At 39.9% G+C, this 20,272-nt stretch overlaps 2 protein-coding genes across 4 annotated transcripts in view; one reads left to right on the plus strand and one right to left on the minus strand.

Moving 5' to 3' along the window:
* The window catches only part of zeb2b (zinc finger E-box binding homeobox 2b), a 90,742-nt gene that overhangs the window by 45,887 nt on the left and 24,583 nt on the right, over nucleotides 1-20,272 (minus strand). The gene's annotated exons all lie outside the window — the stretch shown is intronic.
* On the plus strand, nucleotides 1,081-15,256 carry LOC311092945 (uncharacterized protein). Of its 2 annotated transcripts, XM_084129981.1 has the most exons (12): nucleotides 1,081-3,903; nucleotides 4,877-5,008; nucleotides 6,708-6,792; nucleotides 7,618-7,809; nucleotides 7,920-7,988; nucleotides 8,168-8,269; nucleotides 9,731-9,856; nucleotides 12,504-12,536; nucleotides 12,678-13,762; nucleotides 14,005-14,148; nucleotides 14,341-14,549; nucleotides 14,825-15,256. In XM_084129981.1, the coding sequence occupies exons 4-9, from the start codon at nucleotides 7,690-7,692 to the stop codon at nucleotides 12,867-12,869; spliced, it is 642 nt and encodes a 213-aa protein (XP_083986107.1). In that variant the 5' UTR covers nucleotides 1,081-3,903; nucleotides 4,877-5,008; nucleotides 6,708-6,792; nucleotides 7,618-7,689; the 3' UTR covers nucleotides 12,870-13,762; nucleotides 14,005-14,148; nucleotides 14,341-14,549; nucleotides 14,825-15,256. The 2 variants fall into 2 exon arrangements, with proteins under 2 accessions (XP_083986107.1, XP_083986106.1); XM_084129980.1 differs by having other exon boundaries at nucleotides 14,341-15,256.

Genomic DNA, 20,272 nt, shown 5'->3' on the forward strand with positions numbered 1-20,272 from the left:
GCGCTCTGCCGTTCCCTGTCATATTATGAGCGATTTCCCTGAGCGGCCGCCGCCCCTCCCCCACCCACCGAGCTGGAGTCCGTTACCACAGCAACACATTCACTTACAGCAAACATTCTTATTATATTATATTATATTATATTATATTATATTATATTATATTATATTATATTATATTATATTATATTATATAGAGGAGATCAGTTACAGCAAACATTCTCTTTATATTATATTATATTATATAGAGGAGAGCAGTTACTGCAAACATTCTCTTTATATTATATTATATTATATTATATTATATTATATTATATTATATTATATTATATTATATTTATTGTATTATATAGAGGAGAGCAGTTACAGCAAACATTCTCTTTACATTATATTATATTATATTATATTATATTATATTATATTATATTATATTATATTATATTATATTATATTATATTATATAGAGGAGAGCAGTTACTGCAAACATTCTCTTTATATTATATTATATTATATTATATTGTATTATATAGAGGAGATCAGTTACTGCAAACATTCTCTTTATATTATATTATATTATATTATATAGAGGAGAGCAGTTACTGCAAACATTCTCATATTATATTATATTATATTATATTATATTATATTATATAGAGGAGAGCAGTTACTGCAAACATTCTCATATTATATTATATTATATTATATTATATTATATTATATTATATTATATTATATTATATAGAGGAGAGCAGTTACTGCAAACATTCTCATATTATATTATATTATATTATATTATATTATATTATATTATATTATATTATATTATATTATATTATATTATATTATATAGAGGAGAGCAGTTACTGCAAACATTCTCATATTATATTATATTATATTATATTATATTATATTATATTATATTATATTATATTATATTATATAGAGGAGAGCAATTACTGCAAACATTCTCTTTATATTAACGTATATTATATTATATTATATAGAGGAGATCAGCTACAGCAAACATTCTCTTTATATTGTATTATATTATATTATATTATTATATTATATAGAGGAGATCAGTTACTGCAAACATTCTCTTTATATTATATTATATAAAGGAGAGCAGTTACAGCAACAATTCTAATGATACTATATTATTATATTAATTATATTACAGTTTTTCTCAGTTGCTTTGGTGCATTTCTCAGATCACAACTAAAATTCTTACTTGTTCAATCTCCACATTATCTACTTGTGCACCTCATAAAAGCAATTTCTCATTCTTTTGAACAAATTGCAGTACATTCATGCAGTTGATTATGTGCAAATGTATGCTGTTTCTTACATTATTAATTGCTTATGTCATGTTTATAAAAATGTATTATACTGGTTCTCTGTTGAATAGTCTTACCCCACAAAACATATAGGCATTAGTTCCATAAGTCATTAAATGCAGAATTGGTTGAACTAGTTGTCATAAACTGTCAAACATATTTTCTATACAATTCTATTAGACTTTTTTTGTCCTGAATTGTTGAATTGCAGAGGTGAGTTCTGAATTTCACTAATGAAGGGGAATGTAAAGCATTAGATCAATCAATGATCAACCAGTTCTCTATAATAGCTCAGAGTGCATCTCATGAAGCTTCATCTGGGATGCATACAGAGCACAACACGTTACACACTCTGAGAGAGGAAGAACAACAGGGTGAACAGCCGAGAAGAAGAAGAGGAGCAAGGATGTGTGGTGGAAGGGTAAGGAGGTAAAACAGAGGAACAGGCTAAGATTGTGTGTTTCAGAAGAAATAAGTGCCATTATTGTAGATCATGTTCTCATTCATGACCTTATGGCCGAGGCTGGATGAAGGGTGCAGCCGAATGTTGGGAGAACAACCGTGTGTCTTCAATCATTCAAGCGTTTGTAGACAGAACAGGTGTGTAATCAGACAGTGTTCACTCTACTGCACTGTACTGTTCACCATAAACTGTAGACTTACTGTAATGCTATAGGCTATTACAGAAGTCTACTTGCATTATACATTATACAGTAAATATACTTGATAGAGACACGTACATACAGTATATGTGTGATAGTCTTGTTTTTTATATCACAGTGCCACTGTACTGTAATCTTTTGTCAGACCAACAGTAAAAGTGCATATGTGAATCCTGTCCAGTCTCCTCTAGAGTAATGCGTATATGTGTGCTGTTTAAATTTATATGTCATTCAGATACAGTGCAGTATTTTGTATTTTCAATCATTGTCATCAAAATCGTAGCCATAGTTTACATCTGAAACTAAGCATTTTGACATTCTTGTTTGTGAACAATGACACAAGGATATGTTCTTTGATATTGTACTAAGGATTTTGAGCAAGTTACAGGAGTTTGATGGTAGGCTAATCTATTGTGTTCTGCTGTTTGTACGAAATGCACTTAGGTACTGGTGTGCAAATCTTAAGGATGATTCAATAAATGTACTAAAGTGACTGATAATAACTGTTAATAGAGCAGTTACAGCAAACATTATGTAACTGCTGTCTCTCTCTCTCTCTCTCTCTCTATATATATATAGAGAGTCTCTCTCTCTCTCTCTCTCTCTCTCTCTATATATATATATATAGAGAGAGAGAGAGAGAGAGAGAGAGAGAGAAAGAGAGAGAGAGAGAGAGAGAGATAGAGACAGCAGTTACATATAGTCATAATACAAAAGAAAAAAAGTGTTTAAAAGAATCATGAATCAAGCTGACACGTTTAAATGTTTGTTTACAGATGTATTTTGTTCTTACTTTGATTTTAAAAGCCATTGGATCTACACTAACCCTAACCCTAACCCTAACCCTAACCCTAGCTCTGTCTCTGCCTGTCAGACTGACTGAGATCTGCTCATACTGTGATCAGCCGCCCTTCCCCCACAGCACTGACTCTGATCGCGCGCGCGCCCTTCCCCCACAGCACTGAGACTGATCGCGTGCGCGCCCTTCACCCACAGCACTGAGACTGATCGCGTGCGCGCCCTTCCCCCACAGCACTGAGACTGACTGCAGAGTGAAAGAGATGAGATGAATGAACTAACAGACTGACCAGTGACAGAGAGATAGGTAATCAGCAGTGCTGCTCAAAAGATGACAATCTGTTGTGGCTATGCGTTTTTAAAGCACTTTTACATTGTCTAACAGCTTCTCCGCCCTTTAATGTAAATACCATTCATTTATTAAATACATAAAAAGATAATGCTGTTAAATTACACGTTAAAGTTTAATTTTGAGCCTCGAAATAATCCACACTCCTTCCCCCTTCTTAACTCAAATAAATTCTGAAGTAGTTGTGGGACACTGATGAAATGACAACAACACAGACAAGTGCAGAACTGGAGATATACCAGCTCATATCAGCCCTGCTGTATATTTGCAGACATCAATTTACTATTTTGATTAATGATATTAGTAGAAAATAATATGCCTGTTCAAGAGATCTAGGTTGCTCATTTAGGCATTTTTTGCTCTTTTAAACCTGTGTTTGTACGCACATGCGCAGTGGTTCCTAGTTCGAGGCGGGTGGATTCGTTTAAAAGTGATCATGTGCTCTGTCCACTAGAAAAGACCGGAAAAGACACTCTGGAAAGACTCACTTCACCACAGGTTTTTTTTTTTTTTTTTTTTTTAGTTTGAAGAAAGAGTACTGTGATTAAAACTGTGGAAAAAAAGATTCTTGCCATCAGATAATGTTCTATTAGGTTAAATAAATGTAGTCACAATTTCAACGTGAAATCCAAATACGTAATTACGTCATTTACGCAAGTCTGCGACCGTGGATGTGTTTTCCCGGGAAATGCAGACACGTGACAATGGGACGCGAAACAGACGACGACAACCCCCACCACGCACGCATTAAAGGCTAAAGGTGAGATCTAGACTTGTCCTCAAAATGCATGATAACTAAATACATTGTGAAATATGAAAGTTAGTAAGATGTGTTTATTTTAGTTGTTTAATTATTTTTTCCTTAGGGTTTTATTTACTTCTCGACTGTATTTGAGTTTGCTTCTAATATGATGATTTGCTGCAATAAAGAAAAAGTTTATTGCCAACTTGTAGGCAATGGCCAGTAAATAGAATTTTGTTATTTTTTATATAATAGTACTTTAGATTCTGCAAATTAATCTAAACAACTGAGTCAGTGATAGTCTACTAGCCTATATCATTGTTTTTTTTTTTAATCAAAAGTGTTGTCAACTATCAACAGTAATTTGTATAAATAATGAAATAATGAATTCCATTTTTTTATATCATTATTATTTGATAATTTTTATTTTATATAATATTTTTTATTACATTATATGCCTGTTCTTATTATTATTTATCTTTATAGAGCTTTTTTGCCCAATGCCAGTACATAGACACTTTATAGTATTTTTATTGTGTGTGTCAAATCCAAAGCAGACCAAAAGCACATTAAAAATAGCCCCTATGAATCTAGCTGGTTACTGACTGAAAATCTCCCATACGCTCTTAAATCAAATATGAATATACAGTAGATTGATGTCAATTGTGGTCACAAGGCACACAAGAACTAATGGTTTTTGGCATCATTGACATTGCCTTTTTTATCTAAATGCCTGTTGTTGACTGGTCACATGTGCTGTCATTGAATAGAGCTCTGTTGATATAATATAAAGATATACTTTAGTGTTTAACAGAAAAAAACACAACACAGGTTTGGAACAACATGAGGTTCAATTGAAACAACAATTAATATAATTGTATGTTAATTATGTATGTTTTTGTGTGAACAATTCCAGTAAGATCAACAAGATTTTTTTAAATATGCTTATTTATTTCATTCACCTTATATTTATTTTATTTATTTTTTTCAGTCATTTCAAGAAAGAAATTCAGCATGCTGGGAAATAAAAGGCGTAAAAAACCTCTGCAGGACGCTGAGCATCACATTACCTGTGAAACCGACAAGCCTGGGCTTCGAGAGCAGTTCATCAGCAAATATAAAGGCAAGTATAAATTACTAAGCAGTTTAGTAATAACGTTAATCTACAAAACTGAGAATTTAATGTGAGGTGAGTCATATGGTTGTTAGGCCAACTAATATCCATGTTTCACAAGTTAAACAAAACCAGTTACATTTTTGCATTTCTGGTTCCATCAACCCAAAGTCAATGTTTATTTGCACATTCTGAACCCAGTTATGCATAATAAGCCGACAGTGCATGTGGTCATGTAAACGCAGACTAAGGTCACCATAAACAGCATAAGCATAAACCAATCGACACAGATAGATTTTTGCCCCTTATTTGCAGATTTGCCCGGCATGTAAACACATTAACCTCTGTGTTCTGTGGCTTATTGAAGGGAGCATGTGTGATGTGTGACAGGAAAGTGTCCTTATTTTGGATTAAAGCACATCCAGACAGAGCGAGTGTTTTCTTGACCCAAGAACCTCTTAAAAGTATTCTCATCTCGTTCAGAAGTGGTACAGTCAAAATCCTGCACCCGATACTGCATGAGAGGAGAATATGAGTCTGGAAGTTTTCCTCTGAAATTCTGGAATACTCTTGGGCTTTATTTAACATCACAACTGACATGACATATGAAATACACAGTCAGATAAACGAATGGTTAGGTTTTGACGTCATTAACCTGATTTACTTATAAAGTAGTGGTTTACGTGGTTATTGGTTTGCATGTAAACCTGGATAATGGATTATTTCAAGAAGGTGATTTTATTTTGTTATCAGCGTATCGGTGTGCATGTAAACATGATCAATGGGTTTTGGTTAAATTCCTGAAATAAGATCCATGGTTAGCACAAGATCAAGATATTTTCACGCTTTACTCCACAACATAAAATAGTAATACTCTCTTGTGTGTTTTTTTTAAAAGCCTTTACTTGTCTGGTAAAAGGCAGTTGTTAACAAGTGTCTAAATGGGAGACGGGTTGTCTGGGACATTAAACGTCATCAGCTGAACAGATTAACTCATCTAGTCACTTTCACAGCCTCGTTGTGTTTATAATCGCACTCTTGCAAACTATTCTAGGTAGATGTAGGGATGGGGATGTATACATCACACAATCAGTCAAACATGCATTATAATAATGCAGAAACATTATAAATATTACACAGGGAGATGGATTTTAAAGCTTTAGAGTTCCTGGAGGCACATTTATCAACAAAAAAAAAAAAAAACTCTATACTTTTATCTAAACTATAGAAGCCACATAAAACATCCATATACCACAAAGAAAAACTACCTGAAAGAGATGCAAATAATAAACAAACAGAATTGTCTTTTAAAATAATGCAACACAGTTGTTGAAGCTTCATCGTAAGGAAGTTGAAGTTGGTCAACCGTGGTGTAGTTTATAGATTAACTTTAGCTTATTTTCTGCAAATCCCAGTGGGTTTTTGTGGAGGAAACCAGGGGATGTTCAACTACTACCGGGTTGGCCTGCAAAAATAGGTTTGTGTAAGAAAATGTATGTAATTTTAACTGTATAATTTTAAGACTTAAAAGTATAATGTAAAGTATAAAAAGCAAATCATGCTTTGAGATTAGCCTGACTTTTGACTATTTTCCTTAAGTAATTTCCCTTTCACATCGTATAATGTACGTCATATGGTAGAGAACTTTTAGTAATAAAATAATAGTTGACATTAAAGAAACTGCAGCTAATGTATTTCTCCTCTTTAGAGCTTTCTTCCGACCGAACTGAACACTACACTGAAGCTGAGAACACGTTCCTGTTTGATTTTCAGTGGCATGGCAAAAATTGGTGGTGAGTACAGAACTGTTGGATTGATGTAGTAAGGATGCTAAAATATCTGGAACTGTAAAATACTTAGGATGTGTTCATACCTGGAGTTCTGTTCGCTTGGTTCGTTTGGTCCGGGTCCGCTTAGTGTTCAGATTGGCATTTCTATTGTCAAACCTGTTATGCTTGACCAGTCTGTCCTTTTTAGGGTCACATCTTCCTGTTTTTGGTTCGTTTACATGTCTCTGGGTCCATGTTACATTCTTTTTTCATTCGAACCGCACCAGAGTTCGTTTGGAAGCCAACTGAGACCTATTTATTCAGCATCTGGATCCTCTTGTTTGGTGGCACCAGGTTTCAGATGGCAGTGTTCACACTTATTCAAATTAACCACACTAACAGTCTAAACAAACATGCCAGGTGTGAACACACCCTAATAATTAAAATTCAACATGAACTGACATTAAGAGTACTGAGTGCAGTTTCCTTGAGTCATCTAAATTGGCTTTCCCTGTATTCCCTAAAGAGAACAAAATGATTAATTTTAGATGCCTTTATCTGAGAGCTGAGAGGATGTTGCAGTGCGCCATTTAATCTCATATATCATATAGATCAGTGGTTCTCAGACCCTCCTCTCTGCAGATTCTGTATGTCTCCTTCACCTGACACACTCAGATGAGTTCATAGAGCTGTGTTCTGATGATGAACTCCTCATCTGAATCAGGTGGATTAAAACACCAGACATACAGCATATGCAGAGTGGTGGGTTCCCAGGACTGGGGTTCAGAACCACTTATAATAACTGTACATGTCTAGCTAGTACTGAGTGGTCATTTTATGTCTTTATAGCATGGATGCATCTAAAGAAGACTCGTCCTTGGGAAGACTTATGTAAATGATGAGACCAGAAATACTTGCAAAATGAGAACCGTTGAAGTGAGCAGAAAACCTCACCTGTGTCTCTTTGCTGTACGAGACATTCTACCAGGGGAGGAAATCACTTACAATTATGGCGACTCAGATTGGCCATGGCGAGTCAAGGTACTATCAAGAAAATGCTAAAGAGATTAATCAGTAATTCTCACAAATCTCATAATCTTAACTCTCATTCTGATTAGTTACCATGTGATTGTGGTCTCATATTTCTCAAGCCTTTGAATAAAGCATCAGCAGAATCCACTGATAAAAAGCCAGCCAGCAGTTTGGGTCTGCAGAAATCGGTAAGTCCACTTTAAAACATCTGTATCATTATATTATTGACTCTTTCAGCGTAGAGTTGTGTGTGAAAGAAATGATAGATAACGTGTAGGACAGCTAGAGGAATGAACATGAACAAGTTTTTCTGTCCTTTACAAATATTCTGATTTTGATATTCACTGGTTTCTTTTCTGACATCCAGCCCCATTGTTCAGCTTCTGTTTCTTCTCCTGAATTGGACAAGGTGAACAGCAATGGTCCATATAAGCAGTCAGGCAAAGCAATAACATCAATGAATAAAACGGTAACCATCTCATACATGCAGCAACTATCTACTGATGTTTACTGCCAGCTAGTTGAAAGTGCAGTGAGTGATTTCTGAGAAACACTATTGATATTTGAAATCGACACCCAAACAGACACACCCCTCCCTTCATTGCTCGGCCCCCAAAATAATGAACACGCAACACAGGCAACCACTAACAGCTGGCGCTCAGGTGTTCAACTCGAAAAGATCTTTATCGCTGGCAAACCATAGGATGCTTTTTAAAGGTTTGGTTTTAGTTGATTGTAGGTGCATATCCACTTCATCCAGCACACGTGTGTAATAGTAGTGGGAAGTTCGGATCATTTTACTGACTCAGATCTTTAAATCTCGTTCATCAAAATGAACAAATCTTTTTTCAAGTTATTTCGTTCATTTCAGCAGAATGTATTTAAAATGTTACATGTTAGCCAAATTCCCCAAACACATCAAATGTTGATCGCATTTAGAATAAGAAAAAAATTGCAATGCAAGAAAAAGGCCATATTATGAGAAACAGTTAATTTATTTATTTGGGTCTTCAGGCTATGCATTCTGTTAGTTTACCTCACCTCCCGATCTAAGCCGTTCGATCATCCCGTGATCCTCATAAACTGAGCTTTGCAGTCTGTAGTACCAGATACAGTATTGATTAGTTCACGTTTCGAGTCTATCGACTTTGGGTTCAAGTCATTCGTGCATCACGTGACAGCCCCATATAGGCTGAGCTATGCAGTCGCTACCGGATACAGAATTGATTAGTTCATCTTTTGAGTTTTCGTGGACTTGATAGGTGAACTAATCATTTATCTTTCCGGTACTGACAGCATAGCCTCTGTGGGACTGACCGGAAGAACGAAAGACTTGGACCCGAAGTCTCGAGAGATGAACTAATCATTTCTGTTTCCAGTACAGAACCCATGGGATGTTGGGCATGTGCGGTCAGCGCAAAATGAACGAATCACTCTCTGAGACAACTCGGTAGTCCCGAGTCATATTAAAGATTCGTTCATGACGACCCGTCACTAGTGTATAAACGCTTCAAATGATACAAAATTGTATTGCCATTAGAAATGTACTTATGTACCCACACTTATGTAAAATGTACCCACAATTAAAACAAACAAACTAAAAATGACTTGGATGGTATGGAGTAAATGTAGCGCCTTACTACCAACCTCTGCTAGTTAAGTATAGTTATTGGTTCAGAGTTTAAATGTCTGACTCTGAACCAATGTAACTATTAATGTGACTATTGTCACAATTTGTATGTAAAGTTTGTATAAATGTTTGTTTAGAGTTTTTATTTTATTAATGATCTTTGCTTTGAAATGTGCAAAACATTTTTTGTTCACTCCTACAGTGTGTTTGTTCTTGTCTGAAATGGGTGCCACAGTTTTCAATATTGCTAATGTACATTTTATTCTTGTTTAAGCTAAATACCTCTTTATATATCTGCAGAAGCGGTTTCAATCAAGATTGGCAAAATTAAGACAACATCATGAAGATTGCTATGAACGTTTTAACAGAGCAGAAATTGAAAAGGAACACAAGATTGCTAAACAGCAATCACAAAAAGTTTGTTTGGTGAGTAATATGTGAACATAATCACACTATTCTGTGATCAACGCCTCAGTCAATTAACGGTTAATTATTTTATTATTCATTTATTTTATTAATTAACAGTTTGCTTAGTCCTTTTGCTTTTAGACCTTATATTTTTATTCAAATTATATTTCAAGCTGTCACAGTCATCCTCAGTCGCATCCACATCTGATGCACCCTCTTCATCGGCACCCTGTGCTTTGTCCACCTCTATAATGGCCTCATCAACCTCATGCTCTCCTGCCCTGTCCTCATCACCGTCACCAGCTCCTGCGCCACCCATGCCACCTTCATCCTCGCCTGGGCAGCCTTCATCATCATCATCTTCGCCTGGGCAGCCTTCATCATCCTCGCCTGGGCAGCCTTCATCATCCTCATCCTCGCCTGGGCAGCCTTCATCATCCTCATCCTCGCCTGGGCAGCCTTCATCATCCTCATCCTCGCCTGGGCAGCCTTCATCATCCTCATCCTCGCCTGGGCAGCCTTCATCAGCTTCGCCTGGGCAGCCTTCATCATCCTCGCCTGGGCAGCCTTCATCATCTTCGCCTGGGCAGCCTTCATCATCCTCGCCTGGGCAGCCTTCATCATCTTTGCCTGGGCAGCCTTCATCATCCTCGCCTAGTAGGCAGCCTTCATCATCCTCATCCTCGCCTGGGCAGCCTTCATCATCCTCATCCTCGCCTAGGCAGCCTTCATCATCCTCGCCTGGGCAGCCTTCATCATCCTCATCCTCGCCTAGGCAGCCTTCATCTTCATCATCCTCATCCTCGCCTGGGCAGCCTTCATCATCCTCATCCTCGCCTGGGCAGCCTTCATCATCATCATCCTCGCCTGGGCAGCCTTCATCATCCTCATCCTCGCCTGGGCAGCCTTCATCTTCATCATCCTCATCCTCGCCTGGGCAGCCTTCATCATCCTCATCCTCGCCTGGGCAGCCTTCATCATCATCATCCTCGCCTGGGCAGGCTTCATCATCCTCATCCTCGCCTAGGCAGCCTTCATCTTCATCATCCTCATCCTCGCCTGGGCAGCCTTCATCATCCTCATCCTCGCCTGGGCAGCCTTCATCATCATCATCCTCGCCTGGGCAGCCTTCATCATCCTCATCCTCGCCTGGGCAGCCTTCATCATCATCATCCTCGTCTGGGCAGCCTTCATCATCATCATCATCCTCGCCTGGGCAGCCTTCATCATCCTCGCCTGGGCAGCCTTCGTCATCCTCGCCTGGGCAGCCTTCATCATCCTCGCCTGGGCAGCCTTCATCATCCTCATCCTCGCCTAGGCAGCCTTCATCATCCTCGCCTGGGCAGCCTTCATCATCCTCATCCTCGCCTAGGCAGCCTTCATCTTCATCATCCTCATCCTCGCCTAGGCAGCCTTCATCATCCTCATCCTCGCCTGGGCAGCCTTCATCATCCTCGCCTGGGCAGCCTTCATCATCCTCATCCTCGCCTAGGCAGCCTTCATCATCCTCGCCTGGGCAGCCTTCATCTTCATCATCCTCGCCTAGGCAGCCTTCCTCTTCATCATCCTCATCCTCGCCTGGGCAGCCTTCATCATCCTCGCCTGGGCAGGCTTCATCTTCATCATCCTCGCGTGGGCAGCCTTCATCTTCATCATCCTCATCTTTGCCTAGGCAGCCTTCATCATCCTCATCCTCGCCTAGGCAGCCTTCATCATCCTCGCCTAGGCAGCCTTTATCATCCTCGCCTGGGCAGCCTTCATCTTCATCATCCTCGCCTAGGCAGCCTTCATCATCCTCATCCTCGCCTGGGCAGCCTTCATCATCCTCGCCTGGGCAGCCTTCATCATCCTCATCCTCGCCTAGGCAGCCTTCATCATCCTCGCCTGGGCAGCCTTCATCTTCATCATCCTCGCCTAGGCAGCCTTCCTCTTCATCATCCTCATCCTCGCCTGGGCAGCCTTCATCATCCTCGCCTGGGCAGGCTTCATCTTCATCATCCTCGCGTGGGCAGCCTTCATCTTCATCATCCTCATCTTTGCCTAGGCAGCCTTCATCATCCTCATCCTCGCCTAGGCAGCCTTCATCATCCTCGCCTGGGCAGCCTTCATCTTCATCATCCTCATCCTCGCCTGGGCAGCCTTCATCTTCATCATCCTCGCCTGGGCAGCCTTCCTCTTCATCATCCTCATCCTCGCCTGGGCAGCCTTCATCATCCTCGCCTGGGCAGGCTTCATCTTCATCATTCTTGCCTGAGCAGCCTTCATCTTCATCATCCTCATCCTCGCCTGGGCAGCCTTCCTCTTCATCATCCTCATCCTCGCCTGGGCAGCCTTCATCTTCATCATCCTCGCCTGGGCAGCCTTCATCTTCATCATCCTCGCCTGGGCAGCCTTCATCTTCATCATCCTCGCCTGGGCAGCCTTCATTGCCTTCCTATGCGCAGCCTTCATCATCATCATCATCATCTTCTCTTGCTCCACCCTTATCTTCACTCTTATCAGTGATTCAAAATCGCAGATGTCTGAGACACTCTCATTAAGGGAGGTGGGTAGATTAATTTGCTTAATTATTGGGATGGTCTGGCTGTATTGCACTTGTAGAACTAACAATAGATTATATGAAATTATATATTATTTATATTTGTTTGTATTTCTCCTCTTCCAGATATCCTCTTTAAGGCCATCAAGAAAAAGACAGGTATGTGACTTGCCATGTGATACTTTATATGCTCAATTTTTTTGGCATAATTATGACTTTGCTTGCCAGTATCCACAATGCGATGAAACATAATGTTACAGGAACCACTGCCTTGAGTAAGTGTTATATTCTCTCATTCAGTATTCAGGAAGTACCGTCTGTGACACAGACTACAGCGATGTCACAGACTACAGCGATGTTGACCAAACATACCAAAAATCAGCTCAGATGAATCGGATGGTAGTTCTTCTGGACATGACATGGTCAAAAATGGCCAGACACCTTGAGTTTGTCCATCGCAGAGGGAACACTGCAGCTGGCAAAAATGAGTAAAGTCCTAATGGCCATGGAGAAAGGAACACTGTCTGACTACAAAGGAAAGATGCATCTGTCAGTATGAACTACACGCGAAACTTCATCATAGTTCATAAAGGACACTATTTTCTTGAAACCTTTGCTCACTTCTAAGCCGACTGGTGTGTTTAGAGCACACAGAGGTCGAACTCTTTTCCTGCCCTGGGCATCATCATCTTTAGGTTTCAGAGGACAGTTTTTGATATGTTTCCAAAGGCTACGCTTGTTATAAGGCCCTTGGCAGTAAATGCAGTGAATAAATTCTTTGGCTCTTTGTCTATTTTTTGAACGGTAGTAGGCAATCATCTCCCCATGTCCTTGTCTCACCACATCTGTGTTGTGGGCAAAGTTGCCCCTTTTTCAAAGGAGGTTCAACTGTACTCGTCTTTCTTTGGAATGTTTTGGAAATGCTATTGCCTTTACAACCCCCACTTCGTTGCGATGGACAAATTCAAGGTGTCTTGCCATTTTTGAATATGGCTTAGAGCAATTAAGGCAATACTGCTTCTTGTACGCCTTGCGGAGTTCCGTCTTTGGTGATGGCATTGACTGAATAAAAGTCTTATCACCAGACAAGGTGTTTGTCTCTTTAGATTGGCATTTCATCTTTTTTGGTGATGGTACAGTCATAAATTGATCAGATGAACTACCTGCCTCGTTGGGAGATGTTGGATGTATCAAAGCACTTTTGACAATGTCATGTCCAGAAGAACTACCATCCGATTCATCTGAGCTGATTTTTGGTATGTTTGGTCACATCAGACCCCATCCTGTTGAACAAGTGCTCTCCCAGCTGCTAATGGCCATGGAGAAAGGAACACTGTCTGACTACAAAGGAAAGAAACTTGATGACATTGAAATTGACCCAAATGGTACGAGTATACTTGGACTGTCTGTGTGTATCTGTTCTTTACATATTTGCAAAACAATGTATATGTTACCGGCAAAGTGTGTAATCCGGAATTCTATAGAATGCCCTAGGTAATGTAGGTAGGTAACTTAGGTAACCATCAGGCATTCTATACAATAACGGGATTTCACACTTTGCCGGTAACATATATAATCATGTCACAGATGGTAAGTATAAGCAATAAAGTGTAAATTTTTTTGTCAGTGAATTATTTAGAGCAACTTGAGGCCCAAGGTGATTCCATGTCAAGTGATGAGGAGGATTACAGTGACCTATCTCAGAAAACAGCACCAGCAGAGACTGATCAACTTGTTCAATCTGATCAATCTGTTTCATGGGAGGATCAAGGTAAGAAAAATCTCTAAACTACACAAACAACAATAATCAAATAAACATGAATCAGCTCCATGCAGCAATATCCAGCCAAATGAAAAAAATATACACATTAGGACACATTAGTCTTGATTTGGTCTTTACTCACCAATTTAGTTGTAATGAGAATGTGTAATGAGTATTTACTTGTTTTTAACTATTTCATAGGTTCTTCAAACGCTCCAAAAAAGAAATGGGAGGACAGTGAGGTAAAAGCAGTAGAGAGACACATGATGAAGTTCATCAAGACATACAAAGTTCCTGGTAAGCAAGACTGTGAAAGATGCATTCACGCAGAGCCAGAAGCTTTGAAGCAGCGAACATGGACTGGTGTGAAAAATTATGTGCGGAACAGGATCACGACTCTTAAAGAAAAGGTGGTTTGTAGGGTGGCACAAACACTTTAACACTTTGCACATTATGCTCTTTTTGTAAGAAATGGAGCTAAATTAAAAGAAATGAGGATATAGGTGTAGAAATATTTTGAGGATGGAATGAAACAGAATATAAAGTGCAAAGTTAGAGTATAAGAAGGCTAATGAAGAAGTAGAGGATATTAAGATAGTCAATTTTCATTATTCAGTTTTCTTTGTTCAGTTGCAATGAAGTTGGATGGAATGTCATGTTAAACTTTTTGATATTTCTGTCATAGAGGGAGGAGAGAATGTTAAGAGGATAAAAAGGGAAGAGTGAATAGGTGTGTTGGACATGGGCCGTGGCTGGATGTAACCGATCGGTGAGAGTTGCAGTGTGCAGGCGGGAGGAGCTGAAAACAGACACGTGAGTCGGACACTTTCTGCTTCCCGTAGTGACGCAGAGCCAGAAGCTTTGAAGCAGCGAACATGGACTGGTGTGAGAAATTATGTGCGGAACAGGATCACGACTCTTAAAGAAAGGGTGGTTTGTAGGGAGGCACAAACACTTTAACACTTTGCACATTATACTCTTTTTGTAAGAAATGGAGCTAAATTAAAAGAAATAAGGATAAAGGTATAGAAATTAAAATTGAGAGACGCTCACGCTGTGTTTGCATACTTTACCACAGCTGAAGTGAAATAAATGCATTATTTGCCAAATACACAGATATTTCAGAGACATTTTCATGCAATACATGTACTGCTTAATACAGCATCTGTTTGTACAAGAATAAAGTTCAACATAAGCCTAAATACCGATGAAGTGGGGTCTACATTGTATCAGTTTTATTTGGATAAACATGACAATATAACAGCGTGACTACATGAAAGGGGATTTCACTGTTATAAAAACAGATTTGTGAGCATTAGTGGAACTAAAGGTGTGAGAATTAACTCTTAATCATTGTGTTGCAGTGGATTCGGCCAATCGTGGATCAGTTGTGTCGTCATCAGAGCTCATGAGTCGCTCTGGAGAAGCTGCGCTGGCTGAGTCCTCCTGCTCTCCAATCGCTCTCGCCGTACTCTGATACCATACGTCACAGTCACGGGGCTTCGCTGTCTGAAGTCGGACACAAGTTCTAACCGGCATGCACTGCTCAAGTCAGCTGCTGATCGGTCTGCGCAGCGCTGCATGAAGTCCAACAAGCCTAATGCTCTCCTCCCTCTTTACATCCCTTTACATTCTCCTCCCTCTTTACATCCCTTTACATTCTCTCCTCCCTCTTTTCATCCCCTTTACATTTTCTCCTCCCTCTTTACGTCCCCTTTACATTCTCCTCCCTCTTTACATCCCTTTACATTCTCTCCTCCCTCTTTACGTCCCCTTTACATTTTCTCCTCCCTCTTTACGTCCCCTTTACATTCTCTCCTCCCTCTTAACATCCCCTTTACATTCTCTCCTCCCTCTTTACATCCCCTTTAAATTCTCTCCTCTCTCTTAACATCCCCTTTACATTCTCTCCTCCCTCTTTACATCCCCTTTACATTCTCTCCTCCCCTTTTACATTATCTCCTCCCCTTTACATCCTCTTTACATTCTCCCCTCCCTCTTTACATTCTCTCCTCCCTCTTTACATTCCCCTTTACATTTTCTCCTCCCTCTTTACGTCCCCTTTACATTCTCTCCTCCCTCTTTACGTCCCCTTTACATTCTCTCCTCCCTCTTTACATCCCCTTTATATTCTCTCCTCCCTCTTTATGTCCCCTTAACATTCTCTCCTCCCTCTTTACGTCCCCTTTACATTCTCTCCTCCATCTTTACGTCCCCTTTACATTAGGCTTGTTGGACTTCATGCAGCGCTGCACAGAACGATCAGCGGCTAACTTGAGCAGTGCTTGATGGTTAGAACTTGTGTCCGACTTCAGACAGCGACGCCCGTGACTGTGCCATAAGGCATCAGAGTACAATGAGAGTGATTGGAGAGCAGGAGGACTCAGCCAGAGCAGATTCTCTAGAGCGACTCACGAGCTCTGATGATGACACAGCTAATCCACGATTGGCAGAGTACACCGCTTGACAACGATCACGTGCGTTTCATGTTTCTTCTCACACCTTCAGTTCCACTAAGGATCACAAATCTGTTCTTTATAACAGTAAAAGCTCTTTTCATGTAGTTGCGATAAATGTTTATCAAAATAAAACAATGTAGACCCCACTTCACTGGTATTTAGGCTTATTTTGAACTTTATTCTTGTACAAACAGTAGTGCATGTATTGAATGAAAATGTCTCTGAAATATCTGTATCTGGAAAATAATGCGTTTATTCCACTTCAGCTGTGGTAAAGTATGCAAACTTAGCCTGAGCGTCACTACGGGAAGCAGAAAGTGTCTGACATCACATTCTCTCGTCTGCACACGGCAACTCTCACCAATCGGTTACATCCAGCCACAGCCCATGTCCAGCACACCTAATATAAGGGATGAATAGAGGGAGTAAATGTAAAGAGGATGAAAAGAGGGAGGAGTAAAGCGGGTAAAAAGAGTGAGGAGTAGAGTTAGAGGATGAAGAGGAGGAGTAAAGAGGATGAAAAGAGGGAGTAGTAAAGAGGGTAAAAAGATGGAGGAGTAGAGTTAAAGAGGATAAAGAGAGGGAGGAGTAAAGCGGGTAAAAAGAGTGAGGAGTAGTTAGAGGATGAAGAGGAGGAGTAAAGAGGGTAAAAAGAGGGAGGAGTAGAGTTAAAGAGGATGAAAAGAGGGAGGAGTAAAGGGTAAAAAGAGGGAGGAGTAGAGTTAAAGAGGTGAAGAGGAGGAGTAGAATTAAAGAGGATAAAGAGGGAGGAGTAAAGCGGGTAAAAAGAGTGAGGAGTAGAGTTAAAGAGGATGAAGAGAAGTAGAGTTAAAGAGGATGAAAAGGAGTAAAGTGGGTAAAAAGAGGGAGGAGTAGAGTTAAAGAGGGAGGAGTAGAGTTAAAGAGGGAGGAGTAGAGTTAAAGAGGGAGGAGTAGAGTTAAAGAGGATGAAAAGGAGTAAAGCGGGTAAAAAGAGGGATGAGTAGAGTTAAAGAGGGATGAGTAGAGTTAAAGAGGGAGGAGTAGAGTTAAAGAGGGAGGAGTAGAGTTAAAGAGGGAGGAGTAGAGTTAAAGAGGGAGGAGAGAATGTAAAGGAGGAAGTAGAGAGATTTTGAAGAAGGGTGGATGGAGGAAGTACAGAGGATAGTTGGGCACTGAGAATCATTCCCACCTCCAAGTTAATTGATTTTTCATTGTTGTTCTTTTAAAAAAAAGAATAATTTGAAGTTCTGTCATTAACTGCAATGTGCACTTTCAACACAATGTGTCCAAGACTGTTAATATTAAAGAGTCATTTAATCGGAGTGTGTGTCACTAGAGTCCCCAAAGAGTCGTTCAATTGGAGTGTGTGTGTGTGTCACTTGAGTCCCCAAAGAGTCATTTAATCGGAGTTTGTGTGTGTCTCGAGTCCCCAAAGAGTCATTTAATCGGAGTGTGTGTGTGTGTCACTAGAGTCCCCAAAGAGTCATTTAATCAGAGTGTGTGTCACTAGAGTCCCCAAAGAGTCATTTAATCGGAGTGTGTGTGTCTCTCTAGTCCCCAAAGAGTCGTTTAATATGAGTGTGTGTGTGTCACTAGAGTCCCCAAAGGGTCATTTAATCGGAGTGTGTGTGTGTCACTAGAGTCCCCAAAGGGTCGTTTAATCGGAGTGTGTGTGTCACTTAAGTCCCCAAAGAGTCATTTAATCGGAGTGTGTGTGTCACTTAAGTCCCCAAAGAGTCATTTAATCGGAGTGTGTGTGTCACTCGAGTCCCCAAAGGGTCATTTAATCGGAGTGTGTGTGTGTCACTAGAGTCCCCAAAGAGTCATTTAATCGGAGTGTGCGTGTCACTCGAGTCCCCAAAGGGTCATTTAATCGGAGTGTGTGTGTCACTAGAGTCCCCAAAGGGTAATTTAATCGGAGTGTGTGTGTCACTCGAGTCCCCAAAGGGTCATTTAATCGGAGTGTGTGTGTGTCACTAGAGTCCCCAAAGAGTCATTTAATCGGAGTGTGTGTGTCACTTCGAGTCCCCAAAGGGTCATTTAATCGGAGTGTGTGTGTGTCACTAGAGTCCCCAAAGGGTCATTTAATCGGAGTGTGTGTGTCACTAGAGTCCCCAAAGAGTCATTTAATCGGAGTGTGTGTGTCACTCGAGTCCCCAAAGAGTCATTTAATCGGAGAGTGTGTATCACTATTTTTATTTGTATAGAGTTTTTTTTGACAATTACTACACTTTACAGAAGAACATGCCTAATGTCTTAACCCCAGTGTGTAGCCAAAGATGACTCTGATGAGGAAAACTCCTTAAGATGTTTTTGTGATAATGATTAGTTTACAGTCGATGCTAAATTAACTAGAGGGATGCAGCCGGTGGTCAGTGAAAGGTTCTCTGCCATGAAGTGAAGTCCGTTTTATTTCTATAGCGCATGATACAATACAGATGGTTTCAAAGGAGCTTCACAGACATAAAATAACTTGCAAATGTCAACAATTATAAAATGAATAATGTAGAGCTGTTTTACAGTTGAAATTAAAGACAATAGTGTTATTATTCAGCTCAATTCTGTTCATCTTTTGCTTCTGATAGTCAATCAGTCAAATCAATAATATTTCTGAATGTTAATTGTCATTCCCCAACTGAGCAGCCAAAGGCACTTGATCTCAAGCTACAAATCAGACAAAAAATGTAGGCTACCCATTTACAGTGATCTTGCAGAAAAGAAGAAACCCAGTTTACTCTCTCACACCTGTATCTCTGCACTAGCTTGATTTCACTGTCCAGTATTGGAACTTTGAATTGTAATATTCTACTTCTGTCTTCTTAGGATAAATAATATATAACATCTCAACAATGTCCTGAAAGTATACCTTAACCAGAGTATGTGTATCACCATGGTCCTCAAAGTATGACTTCATCAGAGTTTGTGTTTAATGTCCCCAAAATGGACATAAAAAATACTGTCCCTAAAGTGAAGGCAAAATGTCAGGTCTTTAAGGAAGGCTTTTATTGATAAAATCAAGTGATAATTGTGATGACAGCTTCTCCAGAAGTGCAGTCATATCTTTCTTTTGTCTCTAGACCCTTCAGAAAGGGGTGTCCCTAAAGGTAGGGTTCCCAGTCATACGTCCTCACATTGTGGTTAAGTAGGTATGTGTGTGTGTGTGTGTGTGTGTGTGTGACCAGTGTGTGTGTGTGTGTGTGACCAGTGTGTGTGTGTGTGTGTGTGACCAGTGTGTGTGTGTGTGTGTGTGACCAGTGTGTGTGTGTGTGTGTGTGACCAGTGTGTGTGTGTGTGTGACCAGTGTGTGTGTGTGTGTGTGTGTGTGTGTGTGACCAGTGTGTGTGTGTGTGTGTGACCAGTGTGTGTGTGTGTGTGTGACCAGTGTGTGTGTGTGTGTGTGTGTGACCAGTGTGTGTGTGTGTGTGTGTGTGACCAGTGTATGTGTGTGTGTGACCAGTGTGTGTGTGTGTGTGTGTGTGTGTGTGACCAGTGTGTGTGTGTGTGTGTGTGACCAGTGTGTGTGTGTGTGTGTGTGTGTGTGTGTGTGTGTGTGTGTGTGACCAGTGTTTGTACTGACGGTTTTTTTTTTTTACCGTAAATGTAACGGATGGACTGTACGTTACATTTACGGTAAAAAAACGTCAGCTGTGGTTGCCAGAAATGCACTGTAAAAAAATACGGTAGTAACATTT

The sequence above is a fragment of the Abramis brama genome, assembly GCF_963993115.1.
Source record: "Abramis brama genome assembly, chromosome: 11".
Taxonomy (NCBI): Eukaryota; Metazoa; Chordata; class Actinopteri; order Cypriniformes; family Leuciscidae; genus Abramis; species Abramis brama.